The sequence below is a fragment of the Thermobia domestica genome, chromosome 8, assembly GCF_964235325.1.
Source record: "Thermobia domestica chromosome 8, izTheDome1.hap1.1, whole genome shotgun sequence".
In the NCBI taxonomy this organism is placed as follows: domain Eukaryota; kingdom Metazoa; phylum Arthropoda; class Insecta; order Zygentoma; family Lepismatidae; genus Thermobia; species Thermobia domestica.
This window is the reverse complement of record NC_137461.1, coordinates 194180970-194204215: the sequence shown is the minus strand read 5'-3', so window position 1 is coordinate 194204215 and position 23246 is coordinate 194180970. Positions and strand designations below refer to the sequence as shown.

Sequence of the window (23246 nt, the reverse complement as noted above, 5' to 3'; positions counted from 1 at the left end):
ATATAATATACCATTATAAAGTAAAGAAAAAACAACCTAAATATTTTGTAATCAGAATCGGGTCAGCTCGAAGCTGATCCCTTAGAGCGAAGCAGACAGACTAACATATTTGGAATACGTGGCCAATTCTGCGTAGCTATGGAACAATAGACACTGCGTTCAAATGGCTGTAGAGTCGTATGACAATCTTCGAGTTTTAATATTTCCTTGCGACATTCGATATTGAGTCAGTACATAATGCCATATTCGAGAGTAAGATAATCCACATTTACCAAACGATATTTTTCAGAATTTAATTGTTTATGACGAGACAAAATACTAGTTAGTCCACTTATTACGCTACTAATTATTTTTTCAGTTATGATATACTGAACTGTGCTAGTTATGAATAGTAAACTAAGTTTCCAAACAGTTAGTATTCATATATAAAATTTAATAAAAATTTTAAAGCTTATTACGAGTAGCTGCTGAAATTATATTCTCATATTATACCATCCCAGTGTATGTTCGTCACGAAATAAATTTTAACAAGGGATATGTAATCAGACGTGTCATAAAATGTAAGTAACTAGAACATTGAAATTCAGAATTAACTGCTATCCTAGTTGCAACTTTTCATTCTTTGAATATTATCGAATTTATACTACAGGAAATACGGTGTAAGGAACAGATTGGACCTCCATTTTTCAAATAACTATAACATAACTATTACCACTAAAATGTCCCATTAGAACAATGTAAAGATGAACACTGCGTATCATCATGGGATGGTACAACTTACCTGCAATCTTACATCGATAATTGCAGCAAATTTTGTCTTACATACTCCCATGCGCAATAAAAATTGCGCGTATACTGTAAACTCACGATTTTTCGCATTTATTCCATTTTCCTTTCGTTTATGGGTAAAATTGAGTTATTAGTATGTAGAGATAATAGAAAGCAATCCATCTAAGCAGATATTTCCAAAAAATATAATAAAATAATAAAAATATAAGCAAAAAACGAAATTATGCTCGGTTTTGTGTATACTGGCAATCATGACTTCTAGGGATTTTTTCAGTAGCAGAACACGATTGCGGAGGGAATTTAGTAGGGAAGTTGGATCAAGAAACTGGATAGTGGAGTAAAATGTTGCATTTATTGGTTAAAAGCTAGTGTGTAGATTGTCTGCCAAATATAAATTAGCTTCTGTAACCAAGATGTCGTACGGAAATATAGAAACAAAGAGGAAATCTCCTGTCTTGAGGTTGGAAGTGACATGCGCTATGGATATTAGCATTTATTTGTTAAGAAAAAGAGATCAAACAAAGGGTATTTTCCGTGGTTAGGTGGGTAGCGTGGTGGATTAGTAGTTCTTACACTATTTTGACACTAAATCGAATCACATCCTTTTTTTTCTTTGTTTGTTTGTTTGTTTGTTTGTTTTACAAATTATAATTTTCATGTTAATAAGAACCGAAGCAATATAATAAGGACATAAATTATTGATATTTTGCTGTAATGACGTATTTATCCAGTATTAGAGTACTATTGATAATAGCTATTGTTTTCAGTTCATGCTCTTGTGTAGCTTCTCACATCCTGTTTCCTTGGGAAAAGAACAATTTTGTCTCCAACAAAGTGTGAAGGATATATATACGGACAGAAAAAGACATCTTAGTACTAAACGTGATTTATCGTGATGAAATGGACTAGTTTTCCATTATTAAAAAAAAAAAAAAAAAAAAAAAAAAAAAACTAAGTAAATTATTGAAGTTTGCTTCTCTTTAGCTTTTAGCTAAAAAATATTTTTTTCTTTATAAGACTATACTTTATAAGGCAAGGTATGTGATCATACCCACAAATTTAGCTAGGGAGTGAAAGATAATTGTTTATACAAACATTTTACAGATTTAGGTGCGTAAAACACCAATACACCATGGTCTCGTTATCAGACCTTCCTTTGTTCCACATACCGTATGATCCGACATATCATTGCAGATAGCACCAATCGGCAAGAACTGCAAGTTGTGGTCTTAATCTATTTTTCATGCTCTGGAGTCTATCGCCTAGCGCGCCCGTCTACACCTTGACTCATATGTCTATCATTCAGTGCAGGCACGTATCCAGGTTTTCTATTCGGAGGGAGCCCAACACGAATCCTCGTAAGCACGTAATTCTAATGTTTTAAAAAATATCAATAATAATAATAATAATAATAATAATGCAACAGTTCTGTATTTCTCTTAAACTTTTTCCTACTTTTCATTTATAAACCGGTTTACTTTGGAAACTGCATTATAGCACAAACAAAATGAAACATATTTTCGAGGGAAATGTAACTAAAGAAAACTGTCTGCTACGTATATCACATAACAAAAATAGCAAGAAGACATTGTATCGTTCTAATGTATTAAAGTTAAAAACAGAACGGGAACGAAATGTTAATCCTATTTAAAACTGTTCTTTAATTCCACCTGGTATAATGGCATTATGGTATATTCTTAGAATTATAAGAAGACAACAGCACATTGCCCAAAGTTTTGACACTGACTCCAAGTAAACTGATATAAAAGAATCTCAAAAGGGTAAAAGCAAGTTTATTAAAAAGTGCTTGAGTTTCGGAGGGGGGCAGCCCTCACGCTGGATACGTCCCTGATTCAGTGCAGTGCATTTATTTGTTATAAACATGATTATTAGATGCGTAATATGTAAAATTATATCATAAGTTTTACTTTTAATAGCTCTTTTCTTAACACATTCATATTATCCGGTGTTGTGCCTGCCTGTTTGTCGGATAAGCGAAATTATACTGTGTTTCCAAAGCTAGCATATACATGAACTAGAATTGTATCGTCCTAGAACAATGGTGTGAAATGCTTATATTAAAAGGAAAAGAAAAACTCCTATGTGCCTCTTGTGGCAAAATGGCTTAAGTGCATGGTCCGAAACCGATTCCCACGTTAAGGTATAAATAGAGTTCCCATATTTCAAAAATGCAAATCCGGGATGCTACTAAATTACGAGAATCTTTGAAATGCTTAAAATTGAAGGAAGTGTTGAATACTAATTTACTTTCCTCCATTAGATAGAGTTTTCAAGTATTACGTTATCACATTTTTATTCATTTCACTAGACTTTCTTCCAAGGGCGCCGATTTCTCTGTAAATTTGGGGGGGGGGACTCAAATGCAGAAGATATATGAGGATTTTAAGACAAATTGCACTAAAATTATGCCAAATATTGTATATTCATAAATACAAAGGAGGCCCACATGAGCTTTGGGGGCCCGCCCCCCCCCCTTCCCCAGGATCGGCGCCCTTGCCTTGTTCCTAGTTAAGCAAACGTAAGCAGATGATTTACTCCCTCCCCCTGGTAAGCAAAATTGTTTTCTTTTTTTCCTCAAGATCTGTTGTGTTTCGTGAAATAACAGCAGCAATTTCCTGATTACTTAACCATCTAAATGAATGTTTTCACTTAGAGCCATCCCGTTGAGTCGCGTTGCCTAGGACTAAAATAAATTAAGGGTCAATAATGAAGATGAGACTTCCATATCAAACATGAAGAGACATGTGGATCGGAGATCTTTCTTTGTTCGATCTTTGATTTTTTCAAATCCATAATGGGAAATTATATTATGAGTACAATTTTCGAAAGTAATAGTATACAATCGTAAAAATATCTTACAAAACGATGGTTTATTGCAAAATACTTTGACTCAAAGAATAAATTACAAGTAATAAACTTGTTACTTTTTCTGAAGAGTCTAAGTCTTGAATGAGACGGAGGGTGTCGAGCGTAGTGCTTGGAACGATTGCCTCACTTGTTCTACTTTCCCGTGGGGCAGCCTTAATTCGACTTGATCCTAAACGGATTATTCAGAAGTCGAAGTCGGAAGATGTTCCTCATTTTTGCAAAACACTCTTGTTCGATTACAATCTGCCTCACTTGTGAGGGGACAACCCCATGCCGTAAGCGTCGGTGGACCACCGTTAGGCAACTAGCGACATGTCCCCAAAAATTGGCGATCCCGCAGCGATGATAAGCGGTGGTTCCACTTCCGTTTTGAAAATTATACCACCAGCGGCAGAGAAGCGACGGAACGCCAACGAACCACAAAATTATTCCCCTAAAATACGTTAAATCGTCTATATGCGTAATTTGTTTTCATTAAGGTGAGTCTAAAAAAATTTTTAAAAAAGTAAAAAAGTGCCCTGAGCTGGGCGCGAACCACCAACCTTAGGGTTACTAGTTACGTGTACTTCCGAATTCGCCACGGAGGCAATTATGAGGACACAGCTTGTAGAGTGATAAATCGTTGACGTCTTTTTAATATTTCTAATCAGAGTGCTCCTTTAACCGTGTATATTTGACGATAACTGTTTGGAATCAGATCAAATGCTCTCGCCATGTAATTTTATAACAAAATGGCAAGCGTCTATTTACTTTTTGCGTAGTTTTCTCATATTCACTTGCTAGTGATCGGCGACAGTTGCCATCTAAATTCATACAATTATACGCACCCATCTCAAGATTTTTCACTTCATGATGTAAAGGCAGGAGTTACTCTTTACCCCCGGAGCACAAGTATTGTCCTTATAATAAAAATTCGCCAGGGAAAAATAATTTATAACAATAACCGCATGCACATGACTGCCGATAGTTCGTGTTGGTCCCTTTGCGATTCTCCGTGGCAAATCAAAGGAGCACGGATCAAAATGAAGTACTCGCTGTTATGAGGTGTTAACTTCAATACTCCCCGATTCTAGATATCTGCTTCGACTCTACGAATCCCTGCCACTAGTGGCACACTAGCGACAATCCTTCGACGCGTCGCTATATCGACGATCGCCATTTACCGGCAAGTCAGCCATTAGGTGTCGGCGACGTTTACGGCATGGGGAAGCTAATAAACAAACAAGTCAATAAATAAATCTAAAGCCTTATAAAAAAAAGTTTTCCCAAAATTTACATCTAGCAAAATAATTTGTTGGTACTCCAGAACTGTAAATTCACCTTTATTCATAATTTACTTCTATCGTAGTTTTGATATAAGAATGATATGTCTGAAATTGTAACACAGTTCATTAATGCTTTTTTTTTTTCTTTAGTTAGATTTAGCAGTTTTACTTAACAGTCAGTCAATTTGGATCTGTGATTTCAGAGTTTTAGAGATTTCAGAGTCCTTAAATTTTTCATTTCTACAACAGTTTGCAACTAACACCATTAACGTATCTCTTTCGATATTTCCATAGGTAATGGCTTGGTCACTCCCAGTATATTTCAAACAATAAACTACTTACGGTGCCTTACTCCGTTAATCCGAACTACATTTAATATCCAACAACTCTTTGCATTTTCCCTTAAATCTGCAAACTTTCTACTAGGTTAAAACTGAGTACGTATTTTTTTTATTCTTCCTTTCTTGCTAAAACGAAAGTGTTCTTTAGACAACCTAGAAATGATGACTCTGTACTACACTATGTTGCATAGGGCATTTTATGTAGCATATCATTTGACAGTTGGACACTTTCTTCGTATATTGAAAGCAACAGGGCTTAAGTTCTTCTGCATTTACATGAGAAGTAAACAAATTCTTTTTAATTAGTGGAATTGTGCCAATGCACTAGGTCCAGAAAGTTTTAAATTTAAGATGATTATATTATTATTATTTTATTATTGACTTAAGTTTTCCTGAATATTAAGCAATATTTCACCAAATTTTTAAACAAATTTGTTCGATATCAGGTTTACATAAAGTACTCACTCTCTCCAGTAAATAATTTTAGAGGAGCCGCATTGGCTCAGTGATAAGGCGTTCACCTTTGGTGCATGGGTTTTCTCGAGGTTCTCCCGTTTTCTCCCACTTTCTTCATTCCACCATTTCATTCATTTCTCTATCATCACCGTCTCCTTTAGCCTAGCCGGTTTAATCGTGGGTCGTAAAACTTAAAGATTTCATTTCAAATAATTCCAACCCAAACAGTTGCAGGAAGTATGTCATTTCGAATAAAACAAACTACTCTATAAAATTCTGAGTATTGTTATTTTTTATATATACAATTCTAGCGGTCCTTATTGCTAAATCGAAGGGTAAGAAGACTAAATTCACTCTCTTATTATTATAGATTCATTTCAATTGAAGCAGTTAAAATAATTAGGAAAAATTAGAAAACCATACCCTATATTCCAGTGTGCCACAACCGGATAACATGGCACACTGGCGTGCCCAGCAAAATGAACAGTGTGACGCAAACTTTTACCTATTATTTACAAGAATATTTGTCGAGTTTATTTTATTTATTATTATCAACGATTCTTCCACAAATCAGCTGTCTGTATACAGTTAAACAAACAAGTATCACATTGAGGGAATGAGTGTAATTATTTACTTTAATAGTAATAGAAAAGTATATTTTCTTTTATTTTCTACTGGGAATAACTGCATCCGGTCTAGAAAGCTGGAACTAACAACAAAGGAACCCGATGTGCCAACCACACACCACCCTATAGTCGTGAGTGCCACAAGTCCTTTTCTACGTCTTGGCACCTTAAGTGCTGTTGCCTTCAAAGAGAGAGAGAGAGAAATAAGTTACGTCCATTGCACTTCCGTGCTTAAATAAATAAATTATGTAAATAACTTTCGTTTTCTGTTTATTAATATTATTATTATTATTATTATTATTATTATTATTAATTTCTTAGGAAGTTGACTGCCACATGTATGCACACGGTTCTCCCGTGCAGCACCTCGTGTATGATTTTCCATACACAAACTATATATTCCAAGTTCGTGTTCGTGTTATAGGTGTGTTTGTAATTAGATGGATATGGCGTAGAAGTCAAAATTTAATGTCCACGCTGCGTATATACAAAACCATAGACAAAGAAATTTATGAACAAAGACATTTATGGCGCTAAAACAGAGGACAAAAATAATTACTGGCGGATTGTTGCTCATAGTGTACAGGTGATAACGGTTAACAGTATTAAATTTAAACAAATAGAATTTTAATTAAGCACGAATTTAACTTTTAGTGTACAGTGAGGATGGCTTAGGAGTTCGCTAGGATCGTTACAATATCGAACCCCGTGAAATGCACTGCAAACCTGTCTGCAAGCCCCCCGTAATGTTCAACAGATATGGTGTATTAATGCTCATTTCAATGCAAACCTACATAGGCCTACGCACTACAATACTCAACGAAGGTGCAGACTATCCATGAGTCGCAGCATTAAATTATCTCACCCACTGTATTCTCCTAACATGTCTCCCAGCGATTACAACATTTTTTGGTATCTCAATCACTTCCTTGTAGGATATGTTTACCTAGAGACCACTGATTAACCTGGTATTGGATGTTTCACTTTCTTACCTTTGGAGTTGACAGTCATCGGTTGGACATTTAACACGCAAATATCAACGTTTCTTCTATAACTTCGTAATATTGTATTATTTCTTTGTATTATTCATTAGCTTGGTTAGGCTTGTTTAAACACTTTTCTCTTTGCACCTGCTTATTACCTATATCTTAACGTTGGATAAAAATACACTAGCTCTCACCGGGAATCAAATCCAGAACCAATGCACTTGAACCATTTGGCCACAACGAGGCACATTTAAAAACAAGTTTCGATTTTGTTAGGAAAATTGTGATTTAAAAATATATTTAAGAATGGGTACGGATGAAACGCACTGAATTTTCTCGCTCGAATTTCTTAAACTGACTCGTGTTAGGCTGCAGCTATTACAAAACATTTATTTGGGGAATGCGAATAAAATAATGTGTTTTGGGAAACTTTGTTCGAAGCAATTTACATCCAAAAGTAAAGTACCCATTGGTCATATTTCTATTAGAAATAACTTATGCCATATATTAGAATTATTAAGGAAAGAATTGTATGTGAACTATGAGCAAAAGCGTCTGAGTACTTTCTGAGAAAATCGTCAAAAAAGTCATCCCCAAGAATAAATTATCCCTTGTATATCTTTTCAGGACAAACGAGTTATGCTATTTATGAAATACGAACAAAATGCCTGAGTCGTTCTCGACAAAATCGTAGGGTAAAACTTACTCCGAAAAGTAATATAACACTTCTAGCTTTATAGGATGTTCGAATTATACCATATCGTTAGGTTATTTATGTAACATTTATGAAATATGAACAAAATTGCGTCAGGCGTTAATGAGAAAATCGTCGAAGAAGAGCAAACTATCCCTTCTGAATGTTTACAGGACGAACGAGTTGTGTCATATTGTTAGGTTATTAATGCTACATTTATTTATGAAATGTAATTGAGAAAATTGTTCGAAAAAATGCATCCCATACAGTAAATTACACCTTATGTATTTTTTCAGAGCAATGATTCATACTACGGTGAAGGGTTATATGTTTGTATATATAAAATATATGTTTGTAAAAAATAAGCAAAATCTTTACAGCTGTTTTTGAGACAATTTAATTATTTTAAATTTTCATCCTTCAGTAAACTACCCTTATTTTTAGGTTTCGGAGGATATAGAATTCCAAACGATAAAGTTTTATAAAAACTTTCATATCTAGAATTAGGTCCAGATACGTCGAACAATATGGCCTCTATTTGAATGCATGTAAAAGCGTGACGAACCGACAGAGGAACAGATGGACAGACATCAAAATCAGTTTTTCGATATGTGGGGGCGTGAAACTTGAATTCATTGAAATCTCGAATTCGATTTTTATCACTATCACTACAATTTCTTCTTTCGTCGCTCGAACGTGAAAACGAATAGGAATACAACGACACCTAATTTGATAATTTGTATTCCCCAAAATTTAATGATTTACGTTTCATGTGTTGCCATGCTAGAAAAAAAAAAAAAGAAAGAAAAAAAAAGCTTATGCCTGTTTGTTATATCATTTTAATATCAGTTTTTCACGTTACTATATAATGTAGAAATATGAAATGATTATCGTTCATATTCATGCTATATTTTGGAAATATTCGTGTTCCGCATACATAGATCTGTATAATTTAGTTACGCTCAACAAAAGCATTCTTGCACTTGTGGATATGAAAAAAAAAGTGAAAGTCAATACTCTAAAAAGCAAAAAGCACAAGCACACACACACACAAACGATAATTTGAAATCAGGTCTATGTAACAAGGGGTAAGACTGGAAAGACTGTCAAGGTCACGTATGTTCTTTTTCCTGTTCCTGACACAAATCCGAAGTGAGTTGTCTGGTGTTCAAGAACGGGCAGGGGAGGTGTTAACATACAAGACAATAAACTGAAAGCAATCGCTGCTTCCAGTAATAGGCCTACACGTATTCTAATACTGAATAAATACGTCGATTAAAGGATACTATCAATAAGTTATTTCCTTATTCTATTGTTTCGTTTCTTATTAGCATCAAAATTATATACTTCCTATAATATTTTGTAAATATATATATATATATATATATATATATATATATATATATATATATATATATATATGGGACGGGATGGGATTCGATCTCGTGTCAAAATAATAAAATAACTGCTAGTCCGCCACTCTATCCACCTAACCACGGAGACTACGTTTTGTTTGCTCTCTTTTCTTAACAAATAGTGCTCATAACCATGGTGCGTATCGCTTCGAACCTTAAGATAAGAGTTTTTCTGTTTAGTTCTACATTTTCGTACGACATCTTAGTTACAGAAGCAAATTTATATTTGGCAAACCATCTAGACACTAGGTTTAAACCAATAAATTCAATATTTTACTCCACTTTCCAGTTCCTTCCGCCAGGTCGTTTACTGCCTATTGTCAATTTCCCTTCGCAATCGTGCTCTGGTTCTAAAAATCCCTCGAAAGCATGATTGCCAGTATACACAAAACCGAGCGTAATTTTGTTTTTTGCTTATATTTTTATTATTTTATTATTTTTTTTTTGGAAATATCTCCTTAGATGGATAGCTTTCTATCATCTCCACATACTAATAACTGAATTTTACTCATAAACGTAGAAAAAATGGAATAAATGCGAAAAATCGTGAGTTACAGTATACGCGCAATTTTTTTTTTTTTTTTTTTTTTTTTTTTTTTTTTTTTTTTTTTTGCGCATGTGGGTACAAGACAATTAGAACAAAATGTCAGTAAGAAATTACCTTGCTAATAATTTTGTTTATTGATGGTATTAAAACCTAGTTGTTATTCTATGTAAGTGTGCTATTTTCTTTCCCAGGACACACGCACAGGAAGTAAAATTAGCAAAAAGAAACGCAAATTAAATGTAACTCTCATAAGTGATGAAGCAACAGTCAAGAAAAAGGTTAATAGAAGCGCCAATAAAAATACATGTTGTGAAGCTTTGCGTACTCTTCAATGGCTGTTAACGGGATCTGGTGTTTTTCTTAAACCTCAACTCCACAAGGTAATACTAAAACTCTGAATATGTATTATTAGAATATTTTAACTTATTTTCTTCTATTTACCTTCCTTGGAAGTGACGATAAAATTGTATTTGGAAGTCAGTATGTAATGTATAGTTGACGGTGGATTGTATTATACCCAACGATTTGTTTACCGTATACTGTACTTTACATACAAAGTAATAACATTAGCGCCTACAATACTAGAGCTCAAACTTTAATTTTTCTTCACAGCACACATTGCTTCGTATTGAGTCTCTTCCGCACGTTAAGGTACGAATTGGTAACACGAAGTTTTGTCTGAAAATGCGACAAGCTCAAATCTCCATTAATGTTTGTTAAACGCAATACATCCATGAAATAGATTTATTCAAGCTGTTGAATTTTTAATTTTTGTGGTAATAATCAATAGTGTAGAAAGAACTAAATTATCTGTGTAGTGTTGGAAATAACATTCTAATCAAGGATGTTATAAAATAGAAGATTTGCCTTTACAACAAAATATTGAAGCCATACGTCACAGTTTCGGCACCTCCATTCTGCCCACTGCACTCAATAAGATCGCAATGTTTTGAGCCAATATTGATGGCGGAAACGAAAGTAGTCAATCAGACGGGCCGATGCTGTGTTGTTTTTTGGCTTCATTAAGTTAATAGGATGAAGATATACATATGGGCAGACCCTCAATTTTCTAACATCCTTGATTCCAATGACCAACTCGTTTCGAAGTTACTGACGAAAGAATATCTAGAATGGGTATTGTCATTTCTACTGGTGACTGTTAAATGCCATTGTCGTAGCAAACTTTATTCTTCACTTACTCAGCTGTCAGGATACCGAAATTATTTTAAAGAATACATAGTAGAGTATAAATTGGTAATAATCCAGTGATGCACGCATTCATTGATTTACTATCTTTTTTAAGAGGTGGAAGAACGGTAACTTCACTCTCTGTTAGTAAGTTTAATATGATGTTAGAAAATAAAATCAAGCATCTCAGTAGCTGTGAAGTCAGTACAGTACTTTTTGCCCGCAATGTCCCAAATTTGATTTCCAGTAGGTTACACGTTGTAATCTTTGTTAAATGGTAATACATCCTTTGTATAACAGTGGCACTGAGAGGAATATTACAAGGATAGTTCGATAAGTAACTTGATTGAAATTAAATAATATATATATTTAATGTACTTTAGTTTTTAGCGCACTTGCCTCAACGTTTCTCTAGCTTCACGGTTCGTTCGTAGAAATTAGTTTCTTCCAGGCTTCCAAATACTTGGTTACTTCCTGCATGACTCCCTCATTTGACTCAAATTTTTGTCCTGTCACGAAATTGAGTTTTCAGGAATAAATCTGGTCCGAGGGAGGTAGATCTGGTAAATAGGCAGGATGCAGCAGCAGTTCAAATCGCAGCTCGGCCAATTTTTGCTCAGCGACACTGCTTTTCGTCTGCTCTAGAGTGAGTAAACGTGGCACCCATCTTGCGGAAAGTTTTTTCATATGCAGCTAATTAATGCAAAAGGAAAATACTCAGTTGAGATGGTTGTGGCTTCTGCTAACTCGGATACTTCCATTCGTTTGTCGTTTAAAACTAGATCATGTACTTAGGGGATTCAGGACGTAGTGCACCTTCAATGCTTGTTCTGTCACTGCTAAATTTGTTTATTTAAAGTCGAACACTGCCATAAGAAAAACGTAGGTCACGGAATGTAGGTAAAGTCCTCTCATGATTTTTTTCGCTATTTTCCTTCCAGAAAAAGAATTGAATGACATCACGAATTCCAATTTTATCACTTTTTCACTGTTACTCGAAACATTTCTGTTTACGTAACTGTCAAACAACGAATTACTGTCAGAATGACTTGAGACCACATATTTATTCATTGAAAGAGAACTTTAACTACGTATGCAGATGACGTTAGCACCATAGTTAGTATGCGAATCAAGTTACTCATCAAACTCTCCTCTACACCACTACATAAATAAATAGTGTTCATCAGTTGTCGGTTAAAATTATATTAAATAATATATACATTTGATTTTTATTGTATCTGTTTTATTTTGTTGCACTTGAAGTACAGTTTTTATTTTCCAACGTTGTCCGAAGATTCATATCTAATCGAATATAAGCATCTGAAAAATAAATAAAATTTAGTAAGTTATATGTGTAATAGTATAGTTCACATTTACAGATCATTTAACAACAGCGAAAGTGAAGAACCTACTTTAAGGCTCAACCTTGTGAATTCAAGTAAATGTATAGTTTATTCTTAAAATTCTCGAAGTTCATTCTTAAAAGCGTGGACAATAGAATTCTGTATAAAACGAGCAGTATTTTTTTTTTCTTTCTTTCCAAATAGTATACAGGGTGTCCATAAAGTCCTTTGCCACCCCTAAAACTCGGAAACGGTGAAATATATGTCAAAACGGGAAAACACTTATTTCATCATTTCAAAAGTACCCTGTATTGAGGTAAACCAAGTTTCCCCAGGGTCCCTCGGAGGGTTCCAGACAGAGTTCAACACAAAAGTTGCAAATGGTCGTTTGAAAGCTATTGTTAAAAGAAGAAAGATGGAACAAGTCTTGTTGCTATACCAACCCTGTGTGAAATGGAGGAGGACTGAAAATGTTAACACAGCCTTTTTCCGTGGTCACTTCTAGAAATCCAAAACGGTGAAACGTATGTCAAAACCTAAAACACATGTTGCATCAAAAGTACGTTTCGAGCTACAATTATTTGTTCCTGCGTCCTTGCAGGGGCCTAGGAGAGGTCCAACTGCAGAGTTTGAAATTGGAGCAGCGGTCAAATAGCAGATTGTTTGCAAGTTATTGGTAAAAGAAAGAAGTTGAAAGAAGTCTTGCATGTTTGCACCCAGCCCGTGCGCGTGCTCTTACACAGAAACAAAGAAAGCCATCTATCAAATGTTCCGAAAAGTTATGCCAGTCGGGCCTTGACTATGTGGTAGAGTATTGTCTGCACATTCCGGAGGTCTTGGATTCGCGCATTACGCTCGGGACATGTCAATGTCCAGAGGTTTGCTTAGCCACACCAGGCAAGTTTCGAGATAGTACTATGCATCGGACTTGACCGCCACATTTCTAACACCATTGTCGCATCCTTCTCCCGGCCTGAGCCATAGTTGCCCCAAATGCCATGAAAACACTGATCACTTGTCTTTTTACAAAAACGGTACCGTTGTGTTCATGTTGAAGTTACCTAGTGGGAATGACTATCTCCATAATGTGCGCGTTCGTACGAGTTCATTTCTACTTGTTTTCTTCTGTCGAACTAGGTATTATACACGTGAATAACGAGATCTCAAAGTGTTTCCAGATTGGTTGTTGGAACTGCACACGCCTCATGTAACAGATGCCGTAATGTTTAGCTCCGTAATAAGCGTATATGTCATTTGACCCATTAGAGCATTTGATGTTTGGCCTTACCAGCCACAGCTTATACTTGTAAAGGTGTGATGCTACAGTTGTGCCTAGTGTTTGTAGTACTTATTAGATCGCGGAATTTAGTGGTATGTAATGCGCTGGCAAAGTTCAATCGACGTAGGTGAAAACAGCTAGTAATAGTGTGTTGTTCTTCCAAGTTAGTAATCCTGTAACCGTACATAACGATTGTTAGGAGATGAGTGTGTGCATGTTAAGGCAGGCGGGTTAGGGCAAAGAGTATCTATTAAAAGGCACATATTAAATATGGATTTGGTTATTATGCAAAGAGCCTGTGTAAATAATTGATAGATGATTCTAGTTGAAGATGGAAACTTAGGAAGACTGATTAGACTAATTGTTGTTATATTGACTACTGTGTTGATTCTATAGGATTAGAGCTGGGAGGGAATCTAGAATGATATGTGTGTATTCTAAGAAGAGATTGAAGTAAAATAAGGAAAACCCAAATAACTAAATACCAACGATACAGTATTACTGTTAGAATTTGAGTGTGCGTGTGTCTGTGTGTGTGTGTGTGTGTGTGTGTGTGTGTGTGTGTATTATGTCTAAAGTGTACGTTAGATCGTCATAATGAATGGTAATGAATGGGCATGTTTTGGTAAAGATAAATGGAAATAATCTTTTTGTTTGGAGAATGTGCACGTAAATATCTTGCCACATCTAGACGCTTTAATGAATTGTATCCTGAACGTCCCAGTGTCAGTTATCAATATGTCTGTCAGCTTTTGCAAAAATTTTGAGAAACTTAAAGCGTTAAAGACAGACCACGCTCAGGACGACCAAAGATAGGGGAAGAAACAGTTATTAAAGTAATTAGAAGTACAACTGTCAATGCTACTACTTCTCTGAGTACTAAGCTTTGACACGCATTCCACGAAGCTCAATAGATAAGGACTTGAAAACTTATTACTATTACAACTAGAGCATTTGAGAAAACTATTACAAAGGAGTTTCACCCTTACAAAATGCATATAAAGCATGAACTCGGAGATGCTGACTTCGATCGAGCATCTTCTTACATAAGGTATGTGAAAAGCAGATTGTTGTAATACTAATAATAGTACTATTACTTGTAATAGGAATGGTAGTAATAGCGTCAGAAGTAGTAGTAGGCACACCACTACTTGAAATAGTATTGTCTCAATTAGTACATGCAGACATGGCACCCAGTTAATTAAACCTTTCGATAAATGTGATTTATTTACATATCTCTCAGTTCACCCAATCCCTGTACTTTCGGTCACGGTTTGCATAGCCATTCCGAACTTGTAGCATCAACATTCTTTTACCAATAACTTTAAAACAGTATGCTACTGACCCTTTTCCTGTTCATAAATTTTAAGTTGGATCCCACTTGGGAACCTGCAGAGATTCTGGGACAAATATTTGCGCATCGAAAAGCTGTACTTTACAAATAAGGAAACACCCCCTTTTAGCGTTTTGACATCTTTTACCGTTTCGGATTAGTGGAAATGGCCATGGACTTTTCGGTGAAGGCCGTGTTAACATTTTAATCCCCCCGCCATTTCACACAGGGTTGGTATTGAAACATAAGACTTGTTCCCTCTTCCTTCTTTTAACAATAGCTTTCAAACGACATACTACTTGACTCCCCTTGCCATTTGCAATTTTGATGTTGGAACCCTCTGAGGGACCCTGAGGCAACTTTGTTTACCTCAATACATGGTACTTTTGAAATGATGAAATACGTGTTTTCCCGTTTTGAAATATATTTCACCGTTTCCGAGTGTTAGGGGTTGCTAAAAACTTTATGTACACCCTGTATAATAGTATTTTATGGTGTCATGTGATATATGCTGTTTAATAATTGTATTGTCGCCTTGCGAAATTGAGAGGCATGGTGATTGATTCATTCCATATTAGGTTAGTATATTGTGTAGATAGAATGAGTATTTAAAAAGTATTTACATTATATAGGTGAAACAAAAGAAGCCCAAAGCGTGCATGGAAACTAATTACTTTTGAGAAAAGAGTGTAAACATTATCACATGTATGGTTGTTTTTAATAAATAAATATCAATTTGTAAGTAAATATATATATCTTACCTGTCTGTAAGGAGTACAAAACATATAATCACTGTTAAATAAGTCGCTGAGTTGAAAAGAGAACGATATTCATCGATCTTGTATTTGAGGGAGGAAAAAAAAACTAGAAACGATGAGTCAGAAGTGTTCGTCATCGATTACCAAGTTATTTTGATTTCAAAGAATATTTGAATGCCAATCAGGAGTAAATCAGTTTCATGGTTTCTGATTTAGCAAAATCAGTGATGTTTCTTTCTTTTTCAATTCAGTAGACAAAATTTTATTTGGAGGTTCCAATATCGACCGGTAATGTTTTAAAATAGGCATTTGTATTCCAAGTATAACAGGAGAATTTCTTTCAAAGTCAAATACAATAAAGAAAATTGTAGACGATGCATAAATATGGTACTCCAATAATTTTAGGTAACATTGTAATAGAAGGTAGGTAGAGTGTGTGTGTTTTGTTTTTCTCTCGCAATAATGAAACATTTCATTCCCGCATTGTTGTTACTTTATTGAGGCCAGTTAAGAATTCTTTGGTAAAATCTTTGAGAGCCCGGTTGTGTATAAAGTTTGAGTTTAGCAATATTCTTCCGTTAAGTTGATTGAGAGGTTGAACATTGCGTACCAGTGCGCTTAGGAGGAGCTACGACTCTTTTACTATGGTGTACATCTGACTTAGTAATTTGACTCGTTTACTCTTCTCTCTTGGATAATCAGACATGTTCCTTACACCTTTTCTCCTTTTTGGAACTTCTGCAACGTCCGACTTCCTTGAACTCATGTCCAGAATCAAAGCCACTATACAGAAATCGCAGATAAAGAAATTCCTTGATCCACACAGACAACTACTGTCATAATATATGTATATACACGTCCGTGCAAAGGCTTGCGCCAAAATTGCAGCTATTTTTGTATTATTAGCATGAGATTTCTATAACCAATGAGCGAAAACGGAAAGCAACTCCGAGATTCTTCCTTTTTGAACTCAATAGGAAGTTTGTCCCTCTTGTAGGCTGTATAGGAAAGCTTAGAAAGCTCTTTGACGTTCTTCCTTGGTACACCATATGCTGCGTTTGTGCAAAATGAGCAGTTTGTATATCTCAACTCATTTTCTTTCAAAATGTGAAGTTACTTCCTTTTTCAACTCAACAGTTCAAATATTCCATTGATATTTTATTTTTTTCAATCACTTTTCAACGACTCAGCTAGATTGAATGTCTGCTTCTGTTTTCTAGAACATCAATCAGGTAGGAATATTTATCATTGAAATTGTTAGACGAGAAATAGGGATCTACTAGTAGCATAAATATTGTTCCAAAAGGTTTTCGAAACAATCTATTCATGGGCTGATGTCATGACTTTATCAGTGTGCTTTCAAGATAATTAAAAGCGACATGTTTGGAGCAGTCCATCTTAGAGATAAAACTATGAAGCTCCTAAGAAGTGTAGAATAGAAATCAACTCTTAGAATAAGGAAGTGCTTTAAATTTACAACAAATATTTGATTCTGTTAATTACAGGAAATTCAGGAAGTTATCGTGCCATTAATACTTGATATTCAACGAGGCTCATGTGCACCATTCATTCCTTACAACAATGCAGACTGTCGTCTTGAATTATACAAATCCTTGGAAGCTCTTGTTCTGCACCCAAGCCCTAAATGGTCAGCTCCCATTCAGTTTGCATTGTGCTTGTTTGCCAGAGGGCAGTTTGATCAAAATATTAAGGTACGTATTATATGCTATTTAGGTGCTTGAGTAGTAACCGTTTGAAAAATGTATATAACTTGATATAAATTTCTCTAGCTCTCGTTTGGAAACCGGCAAATGTAAAACTTTAACTGTGTTAGTTACCATCTTATTGGTCGTGCAGATAACTCTTCAATAAATTTTGATTGAAGGTGTGTAAATTCGGTAATTTTACTATTTTTACATTCATTTGAGCATGGTATAATTGGATGATAAAAGTATATACTTAATTCAACTTTTGCAAAATTGCCGTTGTATGTACAATAACTTATTATACATATATTGTAGTTTTTTAAAGAAAAGTACAAAAGTATCAACGTGTTTCCCAATGTAGTTAGAACGAGAAAGTTATGAAAACATTGAATCAGAATCCTTGTAACTACCTATAGTTAACGTTCTTGATATTTACTTAACCTTAATGTGACAGGCTTGGGTAGAATTAAGGAATATATTAACCTACAGATTTCTATAACCTTATATACTAATATTAAAATAAGGAAATCAATAACCTCGTGCAATATACTGAGGTATTACTAATAATGCATTTAGTACTTTTACATAAGTTTGAAGCGTGAGATAAAATACTAATTAATGTCCTCATGTTTGGATCACAAACCACCCTTACGAAGCGGAATCGTATCCATACTTTAAAAAAAAAAAAAAAAGTTTTAACCTGACGAGTTTTTTTGGGACGAGGCGAGCCAGGTGACTTCCATCGACTTGACTGTTATTTACTTTTGGGATAGCACCATGACTCGTCGTGTGTAATGCAAGCATTGTTAGCATTACCATTAAAATATTTAGTTGAAAAACTGTGGATTGTCTGTGACTGCGTCCTTCATAGCACGACAGACTTCTGCGTGACGATCCCTTTGCTCTTCAGTGAGAAGTCTGGGCACAAACTTAATAGCCACTCATCGCATTTCCAAATCGTGCAGAATGCGCTGAATGGAGCTCCAGGATAACCCGGATAAGTTTTCGAGTTCGATTGTTCTGCGTCGATCTTCTCTGATAAGACCATCGATTTTGACGATGTCATCGGTTCACGCACTTGAAGGATGACTGAAACGGAGCTGATCTTCAATGGTCTTACCCCCTTTACCCCCCTCCCCTTTAAAACCGATCAAATCATTTGTACACTTGCGTTTTACTGAGAGCATGTTCATCGTAAGTTGTTTGCTCATCACAACAGTTTCTGCGGTTTTCTTGCCGGATAAAAACAAAACTTCACAGCCGCACGTTGTTTGTTGGAATCTGCCGTGTTTTCGTGTTACGAGTGCATTGCAGACACACACACACACACACACACACACACACACATACACACAACTGTCAGAGAAACCACATGCTTCGTTGTCGGTTGACGCTACTTGGCATACTGACTCAGGAGAGGTCCTCCCACAGCGCCCTAGCAGTGCAATCTCGTACTACAGGTCAGGGTTGGCTGGTTTAAACCAAGGTGGTTTAAACCATGGTTTAAACCAAGGTTTAAACCAGCTGGTTTTTTCAAAAAAACCAACTGGTTTAAACCAAAAAACGAAAATGTTCGTAAAAGTGTAAGTGTTTGTAAAATGTTGATGAACACACATTTGTGGGTTATCACGTTTCACTCCCGTATATTATTCGTATTATATTCAGACCTAAATTCCTCAGTAATTACTCAAAAAGATTATACTACAAAAGCAACTTTTTTAATGTAAGTTTATAAATGTTTGTTTTGATTTTTTTTGTAGTTGTTATTGTTATGTAATTGCAATCAAAGAAACATTCTAAATATTGTTTTGTTTCAATGTTTACTATTGATAAAATACATCGAAATGCCGTACTTTGTGTGTGTGTGGGGGGGGGAGGGTCATACAGACCCCACGAGAGGCATTTAGTGAAATGAGAAGTATCTTCGATATCTATTTATGTATAAATGAGTCTGAGCCAAAGTGGACTCAAATAATTCGTATCTTTGTGATATGCAAATTAAGTCGTTGTATTTCTTTAATTTGGACCAATAAAAATCGTTGTTAACTAACTTGAATTAAATTAGTTCTTCTGTACTCCGTAGTACTTTGAAATTGTCCATATGTAATTCAGTATAATGGTTTCACTTGTGCAACTGTTTATCTTTTTGTCCTTCTGAAATGACTCTTGAGAGCTATATTAAGTAGCATGTAAAGATCAGTACAACGTATTTTTATCAGGATTCCTTCGTGAGTGAGTCGGCAGACGTATTGCATTTGTGCCCAATTAGTCCTGGTTCCGAGTTCAAATGGAGGACAATTTCTCTCGGATGTAACTCGAGAAGCAGTTTTTATTCCGCTTTAAGCTTATGTGACCCCTTCCAGCATAACCCGGCTGTTGCATAATAACATCAAGGCGAAACAAACTTATTTCGGTCCATATATGATATGAATATATAGAGCAAATTATTTAAACCAAATAAACCTGGTTTAAACCAAAAAAACCGTTTTTTTTGTTTTTTTTATTAAAAACCATGGTTTTTGCCAACCCTGCTACAGGTACACGATACAATTCCAGTTTGTTTTTGGGTTCCCCTTCGTACATAATTATGTTACTATTGTTCGTAATATTTCAGCTTCTGTACGTGAAAGTATTGACTAAATTGCCTTATTATCAAGTCAGATTTTAAATACAGATTATTATTTTTTTAGTTTTGTATAAATTTTCCACCTCAGAGAAGTCCTTCCACGTTTCGTGGGGGCAGTTGTATGTCCTTAACTTGATATGTTACTGGTTGGTTAGTTGCACGCTCGAACCTAGAAGGATCAGGTCCCCTCACAAAATGAAGGACCACAAAACCTATGAAGTATAACTATTGCAAATTACTACATTTTATTAAAAATATGTTTTTCCTATTCATAATTAAGAAAATTTTATGAAAAATGAAAGGTGTGCTTAGTATATTACCTGGTATGAGATAATTGTAAAGAAAAGACCAAAAATCCTTTCTAGTATGTGTTATATTACTTCGGGAAGCCAGAAATACATTATCTGTCTTCAGTGCATAGTGCCTTGGAAAGATTTGTTCGGCATGGTAAGAAAACCAAATTAACCCTTTATTTGGCACTGTTGCTCTCAGGCAACATCGCATTCTATTGCGTTATCTGCACGAATTATAACTTCAATAGTCATTTAATTGGCATTATTGCTTTCATACAATATTCACATACATGATTTGCGGATCGCTTGTGTTAGATATTTCTGATCGTCGTCAACTTAGTATTATAGAAGCTTTATCTCCTACGTTCCGCGAAAATTCATTTTTTTAATTTTTTTATTTGCGGTTTTTTGTTCTGTAGGAAGATATTTTAACGAAACTGCTGCTAATTACTGAAAGTATTCTTATGATATTTGACCATATCAGGGCAACGCTGCTTACAAGTTAGTAGCAACACATAAGACCTATTTTATGGCAATGTTGCTTTGAAATAAACATCCTGTATTTTGCAACCAAAATACAAAAACACTTTAAAAATATCGAAATTATGATCAGGAAGAAATGGTTCAACAATAAAAGCAAACTAAATATTTTAATGGTAATGCTAACAATGCTTGCCAATTAAATGGTTAAGTATCTTCCAAATCAGCTAACCAAAATGAGTCAATTTTATTACTGGAAGAATATAATACAAGTATATACTGTATTTCTAGGTAGAAATTCTATGAACACTATATACTACCTATGGATAAAATAAAATATAATTTATTGTTTCATTGTAGTAAGTTGACGCTATCATTTAAAGTTTGCGCTATTTTAGCTATATTACTACATTACATTTATATTTTCACCTTAACTATTATTTTTTTGTTTTTTCATAATTTACGTGTGCTTAAGTGGCGTACTACGTACACTTATATTCCCACGTTTCTAAACTAATATTAAAAGTAAAAATAAATAATGTGGTTGGCAGATAAACATATTTTCGATTAGGGAACATTACAGGTAGTATGGCGTGCTTTAAAATAAAAATAATAATAATAATAGGCTAATATGTACTTTACCCTACTTATAAAAATTTATTTTTTTAAACATGTTAAATTTATTCATATTTTATACAGGAAACGAAAACTACAATTAAACACAAATATTGAAGCTTAGTATACAACATACAAATATCGGTAACATTATAGAAGAGCCAGGTGACATCGCATAAAAATACTTGTAGTAAACTAATAGAAGTCAATGAGATTGCAGATTTAATTTTAACAATGTTGAAATTGTTCGACGAAAATCAAGAAGCCCTGAAAACTACTGTAGTTGTCGAAAAAAAATGAATGTCCCATTGTTATGTCGTGTGGGCTAAAGGAGGCGGTGATGATGAAAACATGAAATTAAATGGTGGAATGAAGAAAGTGGGAGGAAACGGGAAAACCCCGAGAAATCCCACTCACATGATAATTGTCCACTTGTCGCGAGCTGCGATCGAATCATGGTACCAGAAGTGAACGCTTTATCACTGAGCCAGTGTGGCGTCTTTTTGTTGAGAAGATAATTGTTAAATTCCCCTGAAATCATGTTTTGTGAAGATTAGGCATAACAGAAATTCTTGTTCTGCGTAAAGATTAGGTAGGAAATGTGGTACAAAGGGCTGCAAGGTTAGTGGATAGAACAGGGAGACACCGTTCACAACTGCTTTCCATTCTAAAGAGATAAACTAGCAATACGAAAGATCTGCGATTTTATTATGAGACCTCCCGAAAAGAAAGAATCTATTTTAATTTACCGAAATACCCACAAAAAAAAATATAATAGTAGCAACGTGAAACTGCATAGATTATTTGGTATACTTGCATTCAGTTGTGATTATTAATGAAAATAAACATTAATAAGACCGTAGTAAGACAGCAAATATCACAGACCTAAGGGACAATGATCGGTACGTGCTCCTGAAGCAAATAAGATATTTATAGCCTTTTGCTATGTCAGAAATATTCCTAATTTCTAAAGGGTTTCAGTTCTACAAAATACTGGTTTATATTGTTCTACACATATATACATCACTAAACTGCTTAGTTATACTTGCCTGTAGCACCACGTGTTTCGTCAGCGGTGAAATATCAATTTTAGCTGAATTCAATTTCGAAATTTCATACGTCATATAAGCTTCACTACAGGATCACAGATACTATTACTAACCAACTTCTTCAGATGGTTTGTTTCTCAAAATACACACATTTTGTCGTCTTGTCTTTATTGCAAATACATCAGTTATTTGATTCACAGTTAAAGTAGCGGCTATTTGTTGTTCGACTTGCAAAACAACCAAAGCAGACGTCCGTTTTTTTTTTTTTTCTTTCTTTTTCTTGATCTGTTGCGCAGGTAACGATTTTAGTCTTTTTCTGAACACCAAAGGATTGTTCGCATGTATTTGATGACACCGGTAGCAGATGACAATTTGAAATAAAGCTCTGGCCTGAGGGAATATAGATTTGGGAAGTAAAGCATAAACGTCGGAAATGGTATTGAGTGAAATGAAATTTCCACATGTTTTACATTATTTCGGACTCACTGAACTCCATTCCAGATTTTTCCGCAAAGTTTTTTTTTAAAGGAAAATCGATAATTTAGTTTAGGGACGGCACACCTCCCAA

The 23246-nt window shown here is 34.9% G+C and overlaps 1 protein-coding gene across 1 annotated transcript in view; it reads left to right on the top strand.

Annotated features, from left to right (window-relative positions):
• The window catches only part of LOC145693404 (proline-, glutamic acid- and leucine-rich protein 1-like), a 137118-nt gene that overhangs the window by 107494 nt on the left and 6378 nt on the right, over positions 1-23246 (top strand). The window contains exons 11-12 of the mRNA XM_081769371.1: positions 10200-10388; positions 17415-17621. Coding sequence (XP_081625497.1) covers positions 10200-10388; positions 17415-17621 — 396 coding nt within the window. The remainder of the gene's footprint in view (positions 1-10199; positions 10389-17414; positions 17622-23246) is intronic.